Consider the following 18,666-nt stretch of genomic DNA (forward strand, 5'->3'; position numbering starts at 1 on the left):
TTTTATGTATGTTTTTAGGAGAACAGAACTGAAACTGAAGCTTAATTTGTACCTGAGAAGAAGGGGTCGTTGAGAGTGGTGTGGGAGACGTTAGTTCGCGTGCTGACCTCTGTTGGCATCTGGAAAACTTCCCTCCTCGCCATTGATTGGCTGTTGTATTGAGACAAAGTGCCTACAGGGGGCGAGAAAGGAAAGAAATACAGATGTCAGTATACTGCTATGTACTAGGGTGTCAGAGAGGCTAAACAGGGTTTTAGATAATGTTGAGATCTTGAGTGCGTAGTTAAATGTTGACTGTATTTTAGGCCTTAGGGTGGTCATGTCAGTCACTTTGGTCTATGGCAAGAAATATCCACAATTTTGGTTTGGACATTCATAGTACACAGAGGATCATTTCTAATGATTTTGGCGACCTGACCTTTCAAAGTGCCACGGTCAAAATTTCTCCTTGACTGAGAGGTCACTAAGTTATCACAAAAAATACTAGCCTAATTTCTACAACATCTTAAGATTTTTGGTGACCCCCTTAACCGTTAGGTACCATCCTCAGTTCAAATTGTCAGTGTTTTTCACACATGTTAAAATCTAAAGGCCTGATTTCCATGAAACTTGCAGCAAATATTCATGGTTTTTGTTCATCCCCACTGTCATATTGTGAGGTGTAATGAACATTTCAGTCTCTAGCAGCCACTAGTGGGAGTTTTTAGTTTCATTCATATCAAAAGCTTTGTCAGTAGGATTCATCTTACTTCCATCCTGAGACTCAATGGTGATGATTCCCTCCCTCTCAGGACCGAAGCCCTGTGTGGTACGAGCCTGAACTTTAAACTTGTAGGGAACGTTCTCAGTCAGGTTTGGGACGGTCAGACTGGTCTCAGCACTGTCACCGTTCACCTGGAAGGAGCGCATGTCTCCTGGAGGAAACAAGAAACAGAGGTCAGAAAATAGCAAACTTTCACACCAAAGACTAACAGGCTTATGGGAACCTAGAAAATGCACAAACCAACTATATAAACGTATATTTAAAATATATATATGTGTGTAAGCCCCACCTCCACCATGCAGCTGTTCACAGGTGACTATATAGCCCAGGATGTCTCCGTTGGGTTTACGAGGCTTCTCCCAGCTGAGCTGCAGGGAATCAGGGCTCAGAGCAGTGAAGACCAGAGGGCCCGGGGCACTGGGAGTGCTCAGAGTAAATGGCGAGCCTTCAGTGAAAGATGAAACAGACAACAGAATAAGAAGAGAGACATTGTACTTCTGGTAGCTGCATAAAAAACAGTCATTGTGTCTGTGGGTTAATCCAAGAAGTTGTGACAACAAAATCAACAGAATCAGAACCTGGCATGGGGCTGAGGGGACTCTTGGGGTCGACAGCAGACTCGATGGTGATGACTCCCTCTCTCTCTGGACCCCATCCCTCCTGGCTCTGAGCCTTCACCTTAAATAGGTAGGAGTGGTTGGGCAGCAGGTCCTGGATGATCACAGAGTTCTCTGCTGGGTTTGTCACATTAATACGCTTCACCTCACCTACAGGAGAGGAGACAGGTTTAGCATCAGCAATAAATTCTCAAACATGATATATAAAAATCAGTGAATGTGTAGCATGCAGAAAACTGTCTGAATGGGATTTGGACTACTATTCCCCAATGGAAGCTACAGCATTGTAAAAATACACTGGTGTTTAGTATCATGCAACGGTAACACTTTACATGGCACAAAACTAGTAACGACTCATTTATTACTAATTACTTCAACATTAGTTACTGTTTTTGTGTCCCCTAAAGTAAAGTGGAGCATCATACTACTAGTGGAATTTATGACACTATGACTAGCATATGGTTTTACAAAGAAGGCCTCAGACCCTGTGATTATGTTGTTTAAGGTCAGACTGCACCAGATGTTCTGACCATAAGATAAGGAGGAGGCTCTCAGCTGCTGATACTGATAACTATGAAGACAGTCTCATTCTTTGTCTCCTCTTTCGCTACATGATTTATGCTAAATGATGTAACTTGTAAACCGCCGCCCACCGTTCTGCTATAAGAATGTTACCTTGTTGTGTGTAAACTAATGTTGTGGTGCCGATGCCCATGTGTATATGCTGCTCCAGTGCTTCTCTGTTAACAGATCTGTGTTTGTAATAAATCCATATATTCATGTAAGGACAACTGAAGCTCTTCGAGTTATTCTTTATTAAGGACCACCTCTTCACTACAACCTTTCTTCAACACCCTCATTACGTCATCATTATCTTATGATTACTTACTGTTTTTGTGTCCCCTCAAGTAATGTGGAGCATCATACTGGTGGTTACTAAGTAACTGTTTTGTAACGAGTCTGTTCTCTAGTAATTCATCATTATCGTTCCTCATTAGTTCCCTAGTATACTCTAAATCTTGTGTACCTTATTGTAAAGTGTTACCCATGCAACAAGCAGTAAATGGTCCTTGCAGGGTTAATTACCTCCATTGAGCAGCTGGTAGAGAACAGAGTAGCCCAGGATGTCTTTCTCACAGTGGGGCTCCTGCCAGCTGACTTTGAGAGCAGTGGGACCCAGAGCAGAAAACACCAGTCTGCTGGGGGTGTCTGGAACACCCGGAGAAAGTCGTGCATCTGATGGGTGACACAGAGAAACAAGAGTTAGAATACTGTTGGATATGATCACTGTAAATATGTGGTCGATCTCTGTTTAGACTCAGAGTGTAAAGGGTGAAAAAGCCGTATAGATTGAACCTATTAACACAAATTGCGTACAAAAAACTTTGCAATACTTCTGACATATTTTTTTTTTTTAGATTTTTTAGAAGATTTTTTTTTATCCAGTTTTTGATTGTTACCCTTTTATCCAGACAGCCATTTATTTCCATTATTTTCCTTGCGGAAACATGTTTCAATGTGGTTATTCCTCACATTGAACATCTTTATTTTCTTGTTAGTTACATTATCATTGGTTCATAATGTAGCAGTTAGTAGAGACTGATTTGAAAACTCTTCTTGTCAATGTGCTCAAGGATGCTCTTAATTTTAAAAACTATAAAGCTGCATTAACTTTGGCCACTTAGGAGCAGCAGAACAAGCTGTACACCTTTGACACCATATCACCTTTATCACCTTCTAAAGTTGTCATGACAAACAGGTTAGCAAACAGTTTACACATCCAGCAGATATGGAGCTATTTTAGCATTCATTTGGAGTCGTGTTTCTGGCCACCTGGCGAATGTAAGTCCAATATTAACTCTCCTTTTAGCTTTGTTTTGGTCTCTACCAACTCCTGCACAAATATCTGAGATCTTTAGCTGCTAAATGCTCCACTATGTTCACCAGCTAGTTGATAACTTTGTCACCTGTTTGTCACTTACGTTGTGGGCTAGAAAACCAAAACACTGAGCTGAAAGATGCTAAAAAGCTTTGTAGAGCGTTTTAAAGAGTTTGCTAATAATTTTCTGTGTTCGTCATGACAAGCGACCCCTTTTACATTACACAGTCGTTTGATCCATTGTTAATATAAAAACAGTCAGTGCAGTTTTAAGAAATACCAAACATAATCCTTTTGGACAACGACCATGTTTGCTTACTGTTCTGTGTTCAATTTGTTGACAACATAGCATGTGAATGCATTGCTTTTCATTAGCCTACTCTCAAATGTCTGATGTCGCAGCATACTTGAGTATAAAAACAAGAGGTTTTCTAAACAGTCCATGCCACCTCTGAATTATCATATGACATTAACATAACTTTAATCAAAATCATCAGCATCAATCATACTTTTTTCATAGCATACAGAAATGAATGAAAATGGATGGTTATTTAAAAAGCAGAACATCAACTAAAAACATATGGTATGGTCTGAAAAATGGTTGCAAGTATTGTAACATATAAGTGACTTGTGGTGGCTAAAACACATAAAACAACAGGTGAGATCTTTAAAGAGGAGATCAGAGAGGGAGACGAGGTATGAGACAAACACAGAGGCAGGAATAAAGATGATTGAAGAGAGGTGCATTATGCTTCACACCCAGCAAACACATCCAGTGCTTCATGCTTGTATGCCGCAGACTTACCCTGGAGCACCCTATCCAGATTATATAGGGCTTCATTGACGTCTGAAGACTGGGTCCTGGCCCTCGAACCCTGAGACAGGCCGTAGCTGAACTGGCTCTGAGAGCTGCTCTGCATCCCAGTGTAGCCGAACCCACCTGATGGCGCATTGAGCAGGGGGGCAAAGGAGGAGGACGAAGGGATGGTAATGAGGAGAGGTACAGAAAACGATGGAAATAGCACAGTAGGAGGGGGAGGTGGGCAGGTAGGGAGTGAAGTAAAAAAGAGGTAAAATAAAACAAATAGAGCAAAGTTGAGACAAGGGGAGGGAGGGAGGGAGGGGAGGAGGGAGGGAGAAACAGCGATAGTCAGCATAGCTCCTGCAAAGTCAGTGTGAATAAGCCTGCTGTGCAGCCAACAGCCCCAACCCTGCTAACAGATGTCCAAGCCATCGGCCTCATGCGTTTGCACAGTTTACCTGCCGAGGCATCTCAAATATTGCACTCCAAAGTAAAAGACAGAAAGACAAAGCTAATTCCTTTTACATTTACTTTGGAATAAATTCAAACCACTGCCGAGGTCTAAAGCTTACCTAGATCTGGGAACTTGCTTGACACATCTCCCATGACAATAGAGTCCCGGATGTTTTCATCTGTGTAACCCCTGTTCTCTGAGCGCTTCCTCATGATGACTTCCGATGTGTGTACTCCTCCTCCGATCATGTCCTGTCTACGGGAGCCTCCTACAAGAAGAGAGAAAGATAAAGGATAAAGACAAATAATACCTTAATGTTTTGTCTAAATTTTCCTCGATGCAATTACTGGTGTCCATCTTACCTGGTCCGGACATGTAGGTGGTGGTTGTTTCTGTTGTAAAGGAGCCGCCTGCCCCTCTGTAGTTTGAGCTCAGAGTGGACATAGGAGAGGACGATGCTGACAAGTTGCGTGTCACTGAGCCCCCTGGGAAAAGGAAGTTCTGGTCCCACTTCCCATTCATCGTGTAATCTATGAAACACCACAATAGGAGCCAAAATTGTCAACAGACAGATCATAGAAAATGTAGTAGTTAGCATTCAAGCATTCTGACATTGATTGGAACAACACAGTGCCACTGATGTCAAGCACCCGAAACCAGGCTCAGCCAATTTATAGAGGAAGCACCAGCAGTTTCAGACCTGTAGCTCCAGTCCTACCACTTACAGGTTACAGAAACTGCAACATCAGTTTGGACTGGCAAATTTGCACCATCTACTGGCAAGGAAAGTAATAGCTTCTGGAATTTTGTCAATTGTGCCACCTGCAGGCAATGACTGCTACAAGTCAATGTTTTTATTTATGTAGTTGCTGCTCAACTTATCTGTTGTTTTAGTAGAATCGTGACGATTTCTCCAGATTATTAAAACGTTAGACTCAATTCTAGTGGGTCATAGATGTTTAGAAAGGAAATGTAAATTCATTTACAAATCATCAAAAGCCATTTGGTGTTTTACAGCTACAAGAAAAATATTTTTTATTTGAGTATTATTTTTGTATTGGTTTTATTTTAGCTAACACTTAAATAAATGTAACATCTAAAAAACACACAAACAGCAACTATAAAAAAATAAAACAAGACTAAGAGTCTACAGCCACGATAGCAGCTCTAACTGAATGCTAACATGGTCACAATGACAATGAAAACACACTGATACTGAGTGGGTATAATGTTTCCCATGTTCATGATATTAGCATGTTGGTAAGCTAAAATGTCCTCAATAGCACTGAACACAAAGTGCAGCTCAGGCTGTACCACATGTAATGGCAAGTCATCCAATATTTGCTGTTGACATTTTACTAAAGTCATAAGGATTAATATGTAATCCTTATTACTTGAATTTGTCTACAAAATTTTGTGCCAATCAATCTATTAGATGTTGAGATATTTCACTGGATAAGTTTGACCTTGTGGTGGCGCTAGATGAAAAGTCAGGAGATAACCAAAGTAATTAGGATTTGCCCACTAGGTGTCATGGATATCTATACCGAATTCAATTGCAATCCATCTAATAGTTGTTGAGACATTTCACTAAAAAACAAAAATGTTAACCTCAATGATGCGCTATAGGAAAAGTCAGGGGATCGCCAAAGCCATTAGGATTCATTCCCTGGAGACCACAACTTTCTGTCCAAAATTTCATGGCAATCCATAGATTTTGAGATTTTTCAGTCTGCACAAAAGTGGTTTACCAACCCACAGACTGACATTGCCATCCCTTGAGCCACGCCACTAGTGGCTAAAAATGCCACAATCATTTCCTGCAGGTGGCACACAAGTGATAATGTTGCAGTAGTTTTAACTTTCTTTGCCTGTAGGTGGCGACATGTCTAAACTGTTGCTGCTATTACTTTGGCATGTTGAAAACTGGTGTAATACTGGCTGAACAGCTCACCTTGTGGAGAATCTGCAGCCTGCTAAATGTGAATAAGGAAGTTTTTACAAACCAGTTTCATGAGGTGCTTTGCATCTAAAAAGGCACATCAGAAGATAAAAACAAATATAGCTGCAAGAAAAAACAATTAACAGCTGCAAGGAAAGGTGTCATCATTGAAACTGCCCTGCAGAGATGAGACTGTATTTAATTAAGAAGCCATTATTTCCATACAGCCGCACAGTAACTAAGCCTTTACACACACCAGACAAGCTACCTCCAGATCACTACCTCCCCAGTGGGATGGAGAGAGGACAGACAGAGACAGGCACCTGGAAAAGCCTGCCCCCGATCATCAACTGGAGGTGGGGCAGTTGATGCCAGTGATCCTCTCTGGGCAGGTGGTGGGAGGATAGATGGGATAGGTGCCAACTAGGGGCAAGGGGACAAGGACTGAAGCCCGAATTTGAATGATTAGACAAATGTTGCTATTTCTGACAGGATCAAATCACGAAGGCAGAGAGAAACGTTGGTTGCCTTGCCGCGCACCTGACTGGCCGTGCATAATAGCGGGCATGCTAGCTGTCTGTCTATCTGTGGGTCTGATGGAGTGGTCTTCACCTGGCAGGGGTGTTTGGGCGTAGCTGGGTTGGGGGGCCTCATCTGAGCTCGTCTCTGTGTCTGTGCTCAGCCGACTGGGGATGATGTCCACTCGCTTTTTCCACGACACCTTACGGAGATCCAGGTTGGACCCCACCAACTTGACATATTTCCAGCCTTGTATTTGGCGTCATAAGGGAGAAGCAAGCAGGCCAAGGATAGATTTGTAGCGATGAAGTATCAACGGTTGGTTTTACTATACATTACAAAAAAGCTATTAATCACATAAATGGGATTACATATATAAATATAAATATATTGGATTATGTCACAGAAGTCCAAATTGTCTTGGAGGCGAGGAGCAACATCAGGATTAACTTCCAGAGAAAGCTGACTAACAGCACAAAAACGGCTACGGAAAGCAGGAGAGTGACAGCAGATTTAATGAGTTGAGGTTTGTGATCGTAAAGCACTTTTTGCAGATATATGGGGATGCATTGGAAGCAGATTTTGTTTCTGCCTGGCTGGGGCGTTGTCTGCAGGAAAAATGCCCACCAGATAGAAGGGATTGAAAAAAAAGGCAGAGCCATGAGAATGATACCATCCCTGAGCTTCACAACTCTTACAGCTCTTCCTTAATGTCACTCTTGTAAAATGAGGAAGAATATTAATGTCACACAGAAAAAATGAAAAATGAAAAAGAGCCAGAAAAAAATAGAAAGAGGCCTTCTTATCCTGAGAGATTCAGGCAGTTCAGTGTTGTCTATTCCCTCTCCACAGCACTGCATAAACACTTTGGCTAAAAGAACAAAGCAAGATGCCTGGGAGCACTGAGAATGTGGACTGAAATAATTGGATCCATATTACAGTGATAGCTCACACTCTGGAGGTCTGGCAGTCACATGCATCTTTCCAGAGCCCAAAAAGCATCAGAAAAGAGCACTTGCACAATGTGTTTACACTGTAAGTAGCTTGTGGTTTTGGCTGTGGGTACCCACCATCACCAGAGACGCTGGGTGTCTTGGAGCCTGTGGGGGACTTCAGCACCTCATTGCTGTACATCAGGTAGCTGTCATACTCGTCTCCTGCCTCTGCATCCACAATAGGGATATCTGGAATGATGGGAACTAGGGACAGAAAGAGAGAGAAATAAATCTCTTCTCAGGGAAATACAGATTGACTAAGTGTTCTGAAGGTGTGTTTGCCCCTGACTTACTGGACATAGGTCTGGCAGGCTGTGATGCCAGGTTGATGGTGGCATCTCGGAAGGGGCCCCAGCCCACGCTGTTCTTGGCCCGGACCTTGTACTGGTAAGTCTGGGCATTCTGGAGGTTCTCGATCAACAGCATTCGCTTCTTGGGGTTGTCAATCTTTACTTTCTTAGCGGTGCCCACTGGCTCTGTGAGAAAAGCATTGGGAAATGATGAAAATTACATAATGCAGACATTTGTACAGTATTTCCTTTTTTTAGGTGCGACTCAGTCTCTTACTCTGTTCATCATCAATGGGTGTGTAGATGACCTCATAAGCCGTAATGATGCCATTGGTCTCAGCAGGCTCTGCCCAGCTGATCTGAGTGACAGTTGGACTGATGACATTAAAGGCCAGTCGTCCAGGTTCACCAGGCACTGAAGACAAACAGAACAGGAACCGTTTATAAGTTCAAACTTCGCACAGTTATGACACGTGTTTACTACCACACAAACTAGTTCTTATGTAGAGTGTAGTTGTTACTATATACTACTGACACAGAGTAACTGCCAGGTGTAACAGTTGTGTAGCTAATTGAGTTAACTGACAAAACTAAAGTTAGCTTGCTAATATGTGACCTACCTGTTTAGAGTGGGGAGTAAAAGAGGTCATATGGAATAGGGTTGACACATTTTACCTGGGACTTGATAAAATGCTGTTTAATGAGGTAAACTGGGAGGTTTTCAAATTACATTTCACAAAAATAACACAACATACCTCAAATTACAAAATGTTATGCTAATAACTTTTGACTAAATGACTGAATAACATTAGCTAAGTTAGCATAATTGGATATTTCCCACTCGTTCTAAACTGTAATAATACTACTGATTCTGAAACGCATATTTCTCCATGTATGCATATAGAAATAAAACAAGCCATACCTACATTTACAAAGGATTGGCAGTTCACTTTAATATAACATTTGCCCCCTAAAACTGTAATTTCTGAAAGTTATGCTACTGCTTGTAATGCTACAGTGACTTCATGTCTACATGGTCAGCACTACACACGTTTCCTAGTAACTACTTTAGACATTACCAAGAGACAAGGCTTTCCTACTGTAGCTGGTTTAGTAAATAACTAGTTTGAAACTAGCTTGTTGTTAAAACTTTAGAAATAACTTTACATACAAACTTAGTGATGGATTTAAGAATAGCTGGTGCAACCCACACAAAAAGCGTATGAATTCTCAGTAATTACCATCCTCCAGTGTTTGACAGGTGACCTTGTCTGTATCATAGCCATCTCCCATTGCATTGTAGCCGCACACTCGCATCTCATAGTCACAATAGGGGTACAGGTTGGTCAACTCCGCTTGAGGAGTCTTCACATCTAAGACCTGGGCATCTTTCTCTGGGTCGCCATAGATCCAATACTTTACCTAAAACACACAAGGAAACAAAAGATACAGCATTTGAGAAATACAGTGCCTTGTTGTGAATGATGGGTATTAACTCAAGTTGAAGCTTCTCAACATGTAGATTTGATGTACCTTGTACCCCAGGGGGTTACCAGGCGGTGGGTCCCAGTTGAGGTGGATGCTTCTGGGTCCAGTTGCTTTGGCCTTAGGGTTTGCTGGGGAGAGAACGTGACCACCAGGGGAGCACGCTTTCTGGTTTACGTAGCTCTTCTGCTGCTTCAGATCAATCTCTGGGGCTTTGGGAACAGCAGGAAGTGGAGGAAGTTAGAGAATGAAACACCCATTTACCAGATACAGTATCTCTGTTTTAGAATGATCTCTTCTCCCATCATATAAAATCTGAAACATCAAAACGGAAACTCTACAAATGCCATTTTATATTCTCTTTAGTTCTTTTTGAAATGACAAATGACAGTCTCCCGATTGTGTCTTACCTTCGTCAGTGACATTGACAAGGGTGGTCTTCTTCTCTCCAATAGAAGCATTGCTACTTGGGTCATACAGCTCCAGTTGGAAGGTCTCTGGCTGGATTGGGCCAGGGTGGGCCTTCGGGTCGATCACTATGTTCTTCTCTGTCTCTCCAGGACCAAACTTTAGTGGGCCGGATAGCTCAAAGCGCTGGGCCTTCTTGGTGCGCCATTTCACTGTGGCGGGGCTGTCCTGGTTGCGAGTGCGGACCACAGGGATGGTATAGGTTGGTTGAGATGTGGTGAAGTTCTGGGTGCCCTTTTTGAACATTATCGCACTGGGCTCTGGATAAAATAAGACAATGGCAAGGAAGAGAAGAAACCTTAGCAATCAGTGCTTTGGCTGGGAGCAAGGGTAAGACACACTGATGTAAAGACTCTTGCGTCCTTTCACCTGGTTGGTCTGTAATGGTGACAGTAGTTCTCGGGTAGCGTCCCAGCTTGGCGCCCTGCCGTGGGTTACTGAGATCCATGACAAACTGCTTGACCTGTTTGTCTTCCAGGAGGCCATCTTTCTCACCCAGCTCCAGCAGACGAACAGGCACTATTTTCTGGGTCTCACCAGGACCATAGGTCAGGTCTCCTTCCACTGTCACATAGTCCTAAAATACATAGGAAAAACAGATTAGGAAAACAGCCCTGCTGCAGACCTGTATCTCATCTACTATATGTTACAAACTGGGTACAGCTTGTGAAGGCCCTTTCACTTGAGTAAATGCCAAAGCCATTTCAGTCAGGGTAGAAATGACCATGACAAAATGTATTTCTTCTTTTAATCAGCTGTGGTAAAAGTAATAACATAATCCACATCAACTGTAGGTAAAAACCCCAAATGTTTTTGTACATATAAGGATAGGATGCCAAGCTAAATTTAGGGAAGTGCATCAGTACACTGCCATCAGCTCACCTTCTTATCCTTGGCTGTGAGGTCCCGTGTGCGGTAGGTGACCTGTGTGCGTCCATCTTCTATGATCTCTCTGCTGATTGGGATGTTGGCCAACCCGTCCTGCCTGCTGTAGGTGTAGGCCGGCTGGAGGAACGAGAAGACACTGGTGGCTGGGGAAGAGGAATGGGAGAATCCATTAGAGCAATCCATAGTGAAGATCATTCACTTTCCTATTAGTTCAGGTCACAGGAGCTCTGACGAGTTGATCGTCTAATTTTCTTTGATTGAAAAGGTTTACATACGAAGCAAAAATTTTCAAGTGCAAATCTATGAAATCTGAGATTTCTCACCATGCTCTTTGATGATGGTGATGTTGACCAAACGTTTCCCAATCTCAGCAATGCCCAGTGGCACATCCATGGCCTCCACCTGCAGCTGCTTCTTGTCATCGTCTTCATCCTTGACAAAAAGTGGCACATGAACGTCTACTGTCTCCACTCCTTCTTGGAACTCTATGGCTCCCGCAGCCTCTGCAGAGGAAGAGCGGATAAGACGACAACATTTATGGCAAGACAGATAAAGATGTAAGCCACTCAGTAGAGATCAGAAAGTGATTAGCTTAACTTTGCTACACGCTATACATTAGAATTTTAATTTCACACATAAATAGTTAACACACACCTCTGTCTGTGGCCACAGTGTAGTAGCCGGGCACCACTTTGAGGTCATGGACATTTCCAGACTGGACATTTTTCTCTGTGACTTTGACAATATCAGGGTAGCTGCAACGAGGAGCAGACAAGACGGTGTCCATGATGGCGTAGTCCTGCCTGAAGAGCACAGGAGGGGCAGAGAAGTTAGACATGCATGAACGTCGGGTCCTTTCAAAAGACAATAAACTCTGGTGTTGTATTGTATTGTATTGTATCAAACAGAATGTTACCTTTTTCCAGCATTTCTCTGCAATCTGCAAGAACCAAAACAGGTATTAATGAGTGAGAGACCAGACATTTCATTTCCATTTTTGTTTTGATTATGAGAATATGAAGAAAAACGTATCTTACAATTATGTCATCTGCATGCAGTGCAAAAACAGGTCTGTCATACTGTATGTAACTAAACATGTAGTTTAACACATCTTACCTGAATGAGGTCTTTTGCACCTTCTGGGCCCCGGGAATCTGCTTGTACACTTCATTTAGCTGGATGGAAGAAAATACAGTACTCAGTGATACAGTCATCAATCATACACTCAGACATGTGCCCCCCTACAAACAAAAACACACTCACGTTATCGGCCACTTCCTTGCGGAGCTGTTCGGCGTCTCTGGATTCAGGGCGAGACAGGTTCTCAGAAAACAATCTGTTTAGCCGGAGGGAGATCGGGAACTGGACTACAAGGGGAAAGAGGAACCATGAAACGGAGGTTAGAGTTCCAACATCAGCCTTGCCCCTAACGTCTTTAGCTTAACATGCAGTAGATCAGTTTATTGTTGCTGAAACATTAGATCACTCACTGGTCTCTTTAGGGTTGGGCTTTATCAGAGCTTGGGGGTGATTGGGTCCTCGGTGTACGTTATCGGTGACCTTCCAGCGAACCACATCGGTTCCTTTGGGTGGGCCGGTCCTCACCATTGGTGTGTCCAGATGGTCTGAGGTGAGCAGAGACTGGCGGAGCAAATACTCTTCTTCCTTGAAGCCAACCATACGACCTGGAGAGAACACAACATAAGGTGACTCATGGTCAACATGGTTCCAGGTGAGGATAGAGGATTAAAAGCAATAATGTCACGTGTAATATAACAAACGTCTTACCTCTCCTACAGCAAGGCAGCAGGGCAAGACAGCTCTGTCAAGAGAAGACAGAAGGCATTACTTTCACTGAGACTTAGAAATATTAATCATTTTTGGGTGTATATGTGTGTATTTATACCTGGAAGCAGGTTTTGCAGCAGGCACAGTATTTCCAGCAGCAGAGCAGCAGAAGCGCCAGCAGTAACAAGAGGAACAACAGGAGCGGGAGCAACCACAGGAGGCTAGCAGGGGGACAATCTGAAGGTTCGTCAAGAAAAGTAGATACAGTTAAAAACACAACAATCATACAGAACACTGCTGCCAGAGGTTTAACTGGAGTAAAGAAAAGAGCTCACATCACTCCTGTTCTAGTCATTGTGCTGGCTTTCAGTTAGGATAGCAAGCAGTTGCTGCTACTGTTTAATGCCAGTGGTGTATAGTCATGCATGTAGTTTTGGTTTTACTTGTCCAGGTTTTAATATATCTGCATCCAACCCAATACAATGGAGGCGAATGGAATTTTGTTCGTCGTACTCCTTTGAAAAATGACATTTAAAACAGCGACTTTGTCGTTCCAGAAACAGTGTCCATGTTACTATGCAAAATCGATAAATCTAAATATGAACTCTTTTCCTTGAAACAAAGGCTGGATTACCAACTGTGCAAAGTGGGCAACTGCTGCAGACCTCGAGGGACCCCAAAAGCCCCAGGTTCTCTGTGCATCAATGGCTTTTTGGTAATTTCATTAACAGTTATGATGTGGTCCTGTCTTATAGATGGGCTTCTACGGAATGATCACTGTACTTGGAAGCTAATGGAAACATGGAGACAACAGGGTAGATACATAATGCACAGAGGGTGGGAGGTCAATGGGGGCCAAACAGCTCATTTGAACCCTGTTTTTTAAATATTAACTCAAAACTATCTGTAAGGCTACCCACTACAGGTGAGTGAGAAAATTTTGTTTTAGCAATTTGGGTGAACCTACCCTTTAAGAGCCTGGTACTTGTCTACAAATCTATTCATCGGCATTCCCCTGGCTATATCATTGCTGCACTGCAGAGGTAAGATTGTTTTCTTTTACTGTACTGCACTTAGAGCTGCATTTCTTCAAGACATGTTCAATATTTCTCTTTATCTTTAAATATTCACGTCTAAAGCCACAATTACATTTAAAGTTCAGAAAGAAAACATCCTAAGTTATTATTTAACACTCAAAAACCGCTACTCTGCTTCAACAGGACTGTGTGAGTGTGGTTTGAGCAGATTTGATTGAAAGTAGCATTGTGACATAAGCTAACAACCCCACAACGTTTTCCAACTGAGCTTCGCCCACTTCAAACCAGTGACAAGAGCACAAACAGAAATCGCTTGTTTGAATTAACCAAAACTGTTCTAACTTTGGCAGAAAATTGTGTATTCATGTAAGACCCAATCACTGATAGGAAGAAGCTGATGGAAATCATACGTTTTCAGGGCTTTTAAAGCTGTATATACATATTGTATCTACTTTGAGCACAGAGAAAACATCTTTGAAAACACAAAATTACACCAGGAAAGTATTGTTGTTGTTGCTGAAATGAGATCACAGAGCATATGTGATACATATCCAACCTGCAGCTCACCTTTCTTTTTGAGCACCTGAGCCTCCAAGTGTCCTGTCGGATTGTTTTCGACAGTGTAGTAGTACGTACAGTCGTCATCCTCATCACGGAAACTGCAGGAATCAAGCACCTTCTCCGCTGAAAACACATATGCGCACATATTAAGTGTTTTCAGGCATCACTACTATAGTGTCAAAGTGTCATCATTGTCATTATGACCTAAAAGAAGGCGAGATGTATGTGCAGAGTGTATCTGGATAATTAATTATTCAATGAAAAGCAAATCGCAGTCATTTTGCACCTCGTATATGTTCTTACATTCTTTGAGTTCATCCACCATGACAATTTTAGGGAGGCACTTATCACACTCCTCTTTCTTTTTCTTCTCTCCTGTCTTCCAGGCCTTACACTGGACACAACTCCTTGTACCCTCACACGCTCCCAATTGAGCCTAGACAGGACACACACACACACACACAAAGAAGGTCAGACTATACAGAGACACTCACTGGGGCTAAAAATATAAAATGCTATGAGTGTATTGAGTGTAGTGGAAAAAGCAAAAACACGGCTAGAAATTGTAATGGAGCTGAGAATTTATATCGGTACACACCCTCCCTGACATACATTGAGGCATAAACACATATTTATACATTACATCCACACCTGGAAATTTGGCTCACAGGTTGAAGTCATCTCCATATCAGAGTTGTGACACTCACAGCGGCCGCATACACATTTACCTCGGCCATTGCAGAGACCCTGATACAGATAAAGACACCGTCAGGCACCGACTGACATGTAAGGTGAGATAATGACTTAATGTACAAACAAAAATTGTTGGCTCTACTCACGCCCTTGCTGTCCAGACAGGTCTGGTTGCTCTTGGGACACTCACAGGCATTGCCCTCCCAGCCCTGGGAACACGCACACCGACCCATAACGCAAGAGCCGCGGTCTGATAAGAGAAGGAAGAAGAAGAAGATTGAACTGTTTTATCTCTGTGGTAAGTACCGTGTGTGGGGGGAAATGGTGGTGGTAAAGCTGTCGAAGCAGAAATTACTAATAGTATACAAAAAAGAAAAATAAGACATAAGCAGCATGATTGAACAGTCCTTGAACTTGACACTGATTGATAAATTGATACCGCTTATCAAATTACTATAATGTGTCACTAGGTGATTAGTTTAAAAAATGTAGGAGAAAAAAGGCAAGAGCTGTCACCAGAGAATCCTTTATTATAAATTTACTTAACGTCATCTTTTACTATCAGAAAAAAACTGCAACTTTTTGATTAGCAGGAAAATATAATCAGCGAAATTCTGATTTTGAATAACTGATTTAGTTTAGGTTTTTTTTGCGGGCAGAAGAAATAAGCTGTAAACACAACATTGAAATATTATCACCTTTAAAGTTTGCTAACAAGTTTGCCTTTTTTTTTTTAGCAAACAGTTACCTATTTACACATCCAGCAGACACAGAGCAATGTTAGCATTCATTGGAGTTATATTTCTGGCCATCTGATGAATATAAGTTCAATATTCATTCTCCTTTTAACTCTGTTTAAGTCTCCACCAACTCCTGATGTTGTTCTATGTTCGCTAGCTAATTGCTAACTTTGTCTGTCTGCTGTTTGGTGCTGGGCAGGTAGTGTACAGTGGGTTTATCAGAGCTTTTTTTAACCGTTTTAGTTTGATTGAAACTAAATATAATTTTAGGTACTGCATTAATAATACAGCAGTTTTTATAGAATTTATGATAAGTCATTTCTAATTGTTAGACTACTATTATAATGGAAAGCGTGATAGCCAGTTTCATCATAATGTGTTATGTGCAAGATTGATAAATGCAGGATTATACCACAATAGCATTCATATAGTTTCAGTCACACACACAAACCTGAAACCAATGCCCTTGAAGTTATGCAAAGAGACAGTATGTGAAAGTACAGACTGTATTTAGGGTGCTAGGTAGTGATAGTGACATCATACACATACATGCACCCTTGATCACCAACTCAACAACCACAAACTGTCGTACCGTTGCAGAGGAAGCCTCCATATCTTGGACACTGGGTCTTGTCGTACTGACAGTAGGGTCCTTCAAACTGATCCGGGTTGTAGCACACACAGGTTCCACACTCCAGGCAGTCTCCGCGGCCTGAACAAGGCTCCTCCTTGACCGAACTTTTACATTGGTTGGTGTCCAGAGCTGAAGCGCTTGCTGAGCAGTTACAGAATGTACTCAGCCTGAAGGAGACACATGGATGAAACAAAGTGAAAAACAATGACGTTATTGAACCGAGAGGCCTGAACAGTCCATCACTTTGCAGAGGTGTCATAACCAAGGCAAAAATATGGTATTTCTTTTATTCTTTATAAGAATGAATTATTAAAGTCTCACCAGCCATCATAGCACTGACACTTCCCGCACACCAGGTCTCCGTTGCCGTGGCATCTGGGTGCTTTAAGGATGGGCGTCTGAGGGTGGATAAAAGGGACACTGGGGTGAATCTACCATAAAGAAGTGTGAGTAAGACTTTTTGTGTGCTTCAGTGTTAATCTGTGTGTCTACCTTCTCACAGTCACAGGTTGGACACAGAACCGACGCCTTAACGTTGACGGCAGCGTTAAAGGTTGTAGGTTTGACTCTTATTGTCCCCTCTTTTTCATTCGAATCCATCTGACAGATAGGCAACTTTTCGATCATTCGCTGGGCTTTGAGCCGCATCTTGAAATTGCCCTGGAGGACACACACACACACACACACACACACACACACACACACACACACACAATGTTAGAGCATGTGTATGCACACCAAACATGTAGACCAACAAGTTAGGACAATACTGGACTTCTTGACTACAACTAAAAAATTATTTTAGTTAGTCATTAGTTTAATTAGACAATTTGTGTAAACTAATTATTCATTTGATGTAAATTCATCCTGACAAGAATTACAATTTTGGTGGACTGAATCCCTCTCATTTTTGGCAACAAAATGACTAGATTTGAGGGAACATATAATTTACAACAGCAAGATTTCTACAGTTGCCCCCAAATCCGACCCTATTTTAGAACAGCTGTACCGTGTTTACATATTTAACAGAGTTAGAAGATGGTATAATGAAAATCTGTGTATTTGCTTATAGCTTAATTCCAGGAGGTACTTGAGGTTTGGTTAATAACTCAGAATAACTTTTTTTCCATGTAATTGATAAAAGTGTGCCTTAAATATGTGTCACAGTACCGCAAGTGGAAATTCTTTATAATGGATTTCATGTAACAATAGAGATCGCTGTTGTATAAAACTTGTGAATTGTTTCCATCTTGTTTTTCTTCTTACTATTGCTCCAGGCTTGAAATCAAAGGCCCCGTATTGTGCAACGCTTCCACTGGTGTGCAAGAACTGTGCCTCGAAAGCCCTGGGTTTCTCCTCTGCACGGATGCTCATCTTAGAACGGATATTCTGAAAGGACATATGAGAACATCAGCAAACAGAAGTTTGCACAGCTGTTTGACTCTGTTGTCTACAACGTGCCAGCAACTGCAAAAAGCCACAGATACTCTTCCACCTGACAACTGTCAGAAGAAGTAACGATTTACCTCGAAGGCAGTCTCCATGACTTGCAGGATATTGGATGAGTCTTCTTGCAGCAGACCAACCTCAGCAATGGGGAAATAGTCTTGGAGTTTCTACACAAAGAAGCACACATAATACAAAAAATAAATCCATGACATAAACTCTGACCTAAAACTTGACACCATGTTACAGGAGCATAACTTCAATGAAAGCTGAATGACTAAAACCCACCAACCTTGTAGTACGTGTAGGAGTGGTTGGTGACAGCAAAGATGGGAATGATGTTGTGTTTGCCCAGCACACGGATCAGTGTGGGTATTGAAGGGTAATCCTGGTGTATATCCATTGTGTATTTGCCTGCTGCGTTCAGGTGGCAGCGCTCGTCGTTGCGCGTCAGGATACCTGACAGCACGTTAGCACCGTCAGCCTCGTAGTGGAAGGATGACTCGGTGGAGAAAACCAGGAGATGTGTGCTGTGGTTGCGCCAGCCGATATTATCCTAGAATAAGAATACCAATAAAATGGGAGCAGAAGATACAGTGGTTGGTAGAGAATAAGAATATGTAGGTAAAATAAATTAAAAGATCCAACTTTTGCTGGGCAGAAGC

General features: G+C 42.1%; 1 protein-coding gene across 5 annotated transcripts in view; it reads right to left on the reverse strand.

Moving 5' to 3' along the window:
• itgb4 (integrin, beta 4) overlaps positions 1-18,666 on the reverse strand; it is a 31,267-nt gene that overhangs the window by 1,481 nt on the left and 11,120 nt on the right. For 4 of the 5 annotated variants that reach the window (XM_044179377.1, XM_044179376.1, XM_044179375.1 and 1 more), the window contains 34 exons: positions 18,294-18,557; positions 18,082-18,171; positions 17,822-17,944; positions 17,048-17,215; positions 16,877-16,953; positions 16,514-16,722; positions 15,328-15,431; positions 15,140-15,235; positions 14,792-14,924; positions 14,495-14,611; positions 13,009-13,127; positions 12,891-12,924; positions 12,593-12,787; positions 12,366-12,469; positions 12,219-12,277; positions 12,019-12,042; positions 11,757-11,905; positions 11,426-11,605; positions 11,097-11,245; positions 10,584-10,791; positions 10,157-10,474; positions 9,795-9,958; positions 9,503-9,683; positions 8,539-8,676; positions 8,265-8,447; positions 8,047-8,175; positions 4,878-5,045; positions 4,634-4,783; positions 4,065-4,199; positions 2,467-2,616; positions 1,342-1,530; positions 1,053-1,208; positions 750-914; positions 53-172 (listed from right to left, as the gene is read on the reverse strand). In XM_044179377.1, coding sequence (XP_044035312.1) covers positions 53-172; positions 750-914; positions 1,053-1,208; positions 1,342-1,530; positions 2,467-2,616; positions 4,065-4,199; positions 4,634-4,783; positions 4,878-5,045; positions 8,047-8,175; positions 8,265-8,447; positions 8,539-8,676; positions 9,503-9,683; positions 9,795-9,958; positions 10,157-10,474; positions 10,584-10,791; positions 11,097-11,245; positions 11,426-11,605; positions 11,757-11,905; positions 12,019-12,042; positions 12,219-12,277; positions 12,366-12,469; positions 12,593-12,787; positions 12,891-12,924; positions 13,009-13,127; positions 14,495-14,611; positions 14,792-14,924; positions 15,140-15,235; positions 15,328-15,431; positions 16,514-16,722; positions 16,877-16,953; positions 17,048-17,215; positions 17,822-17,944; positions 18,082-18,171; positions 18,294-18,557 — 4,948 coding nt within the window. The remainder of the gene's footprint in view (positions 1-52; positions 173-749; positions 915-1,052; positions 1,209-1,341; positions 1,531-2,466; positions 2,617-4,064; positions 4,200-4,633; positions 4,784-4,877; positions 5,046-8,046; positions 8,176-8,264; positions 8,448-8,538; positions 8,677-9,502; positions 9,684-9,794; positions 9,959-10,156; positions 10,475-10,583; positions 10,792-11,096; positions 11,246-11,425; positions 11,606-11,756; positions 11,906-12,018; positions 12,043-12,218; positions 12,278-12,365; positions 12,470-12,592; positions 12,788-12,890; positions 12,925-13,008; positions 13,128-14,494; positions 14,612-14,791; positions 14,925-15,139; positions 15,236-15,327; positions 15,432-16,513; positions 16,723-16,876; positions 16,954-17,047; positions 17,216-17,821; positions 17,945-18,081; positions 18,172-18,293; positions 18,558-18,666) is intronic. The other variant, XM_044179378.1, reaches the window with a different exon arrangement.

Source organism: Siniperca chuatsi, linkage group LG20, assembly GCF_020085105.1.
Source record: "Siniperca chuatsi isolate FFG_IHB_CAS linkage group LG20, ASM2008510v1, whole genome shotgun sequence".
NCBI lineage: Eukaryota > Metazoa > Chordata > Actinopteri > Centrarchiformes > Sinipercidae > Siniperca > Siniperca chuatsi.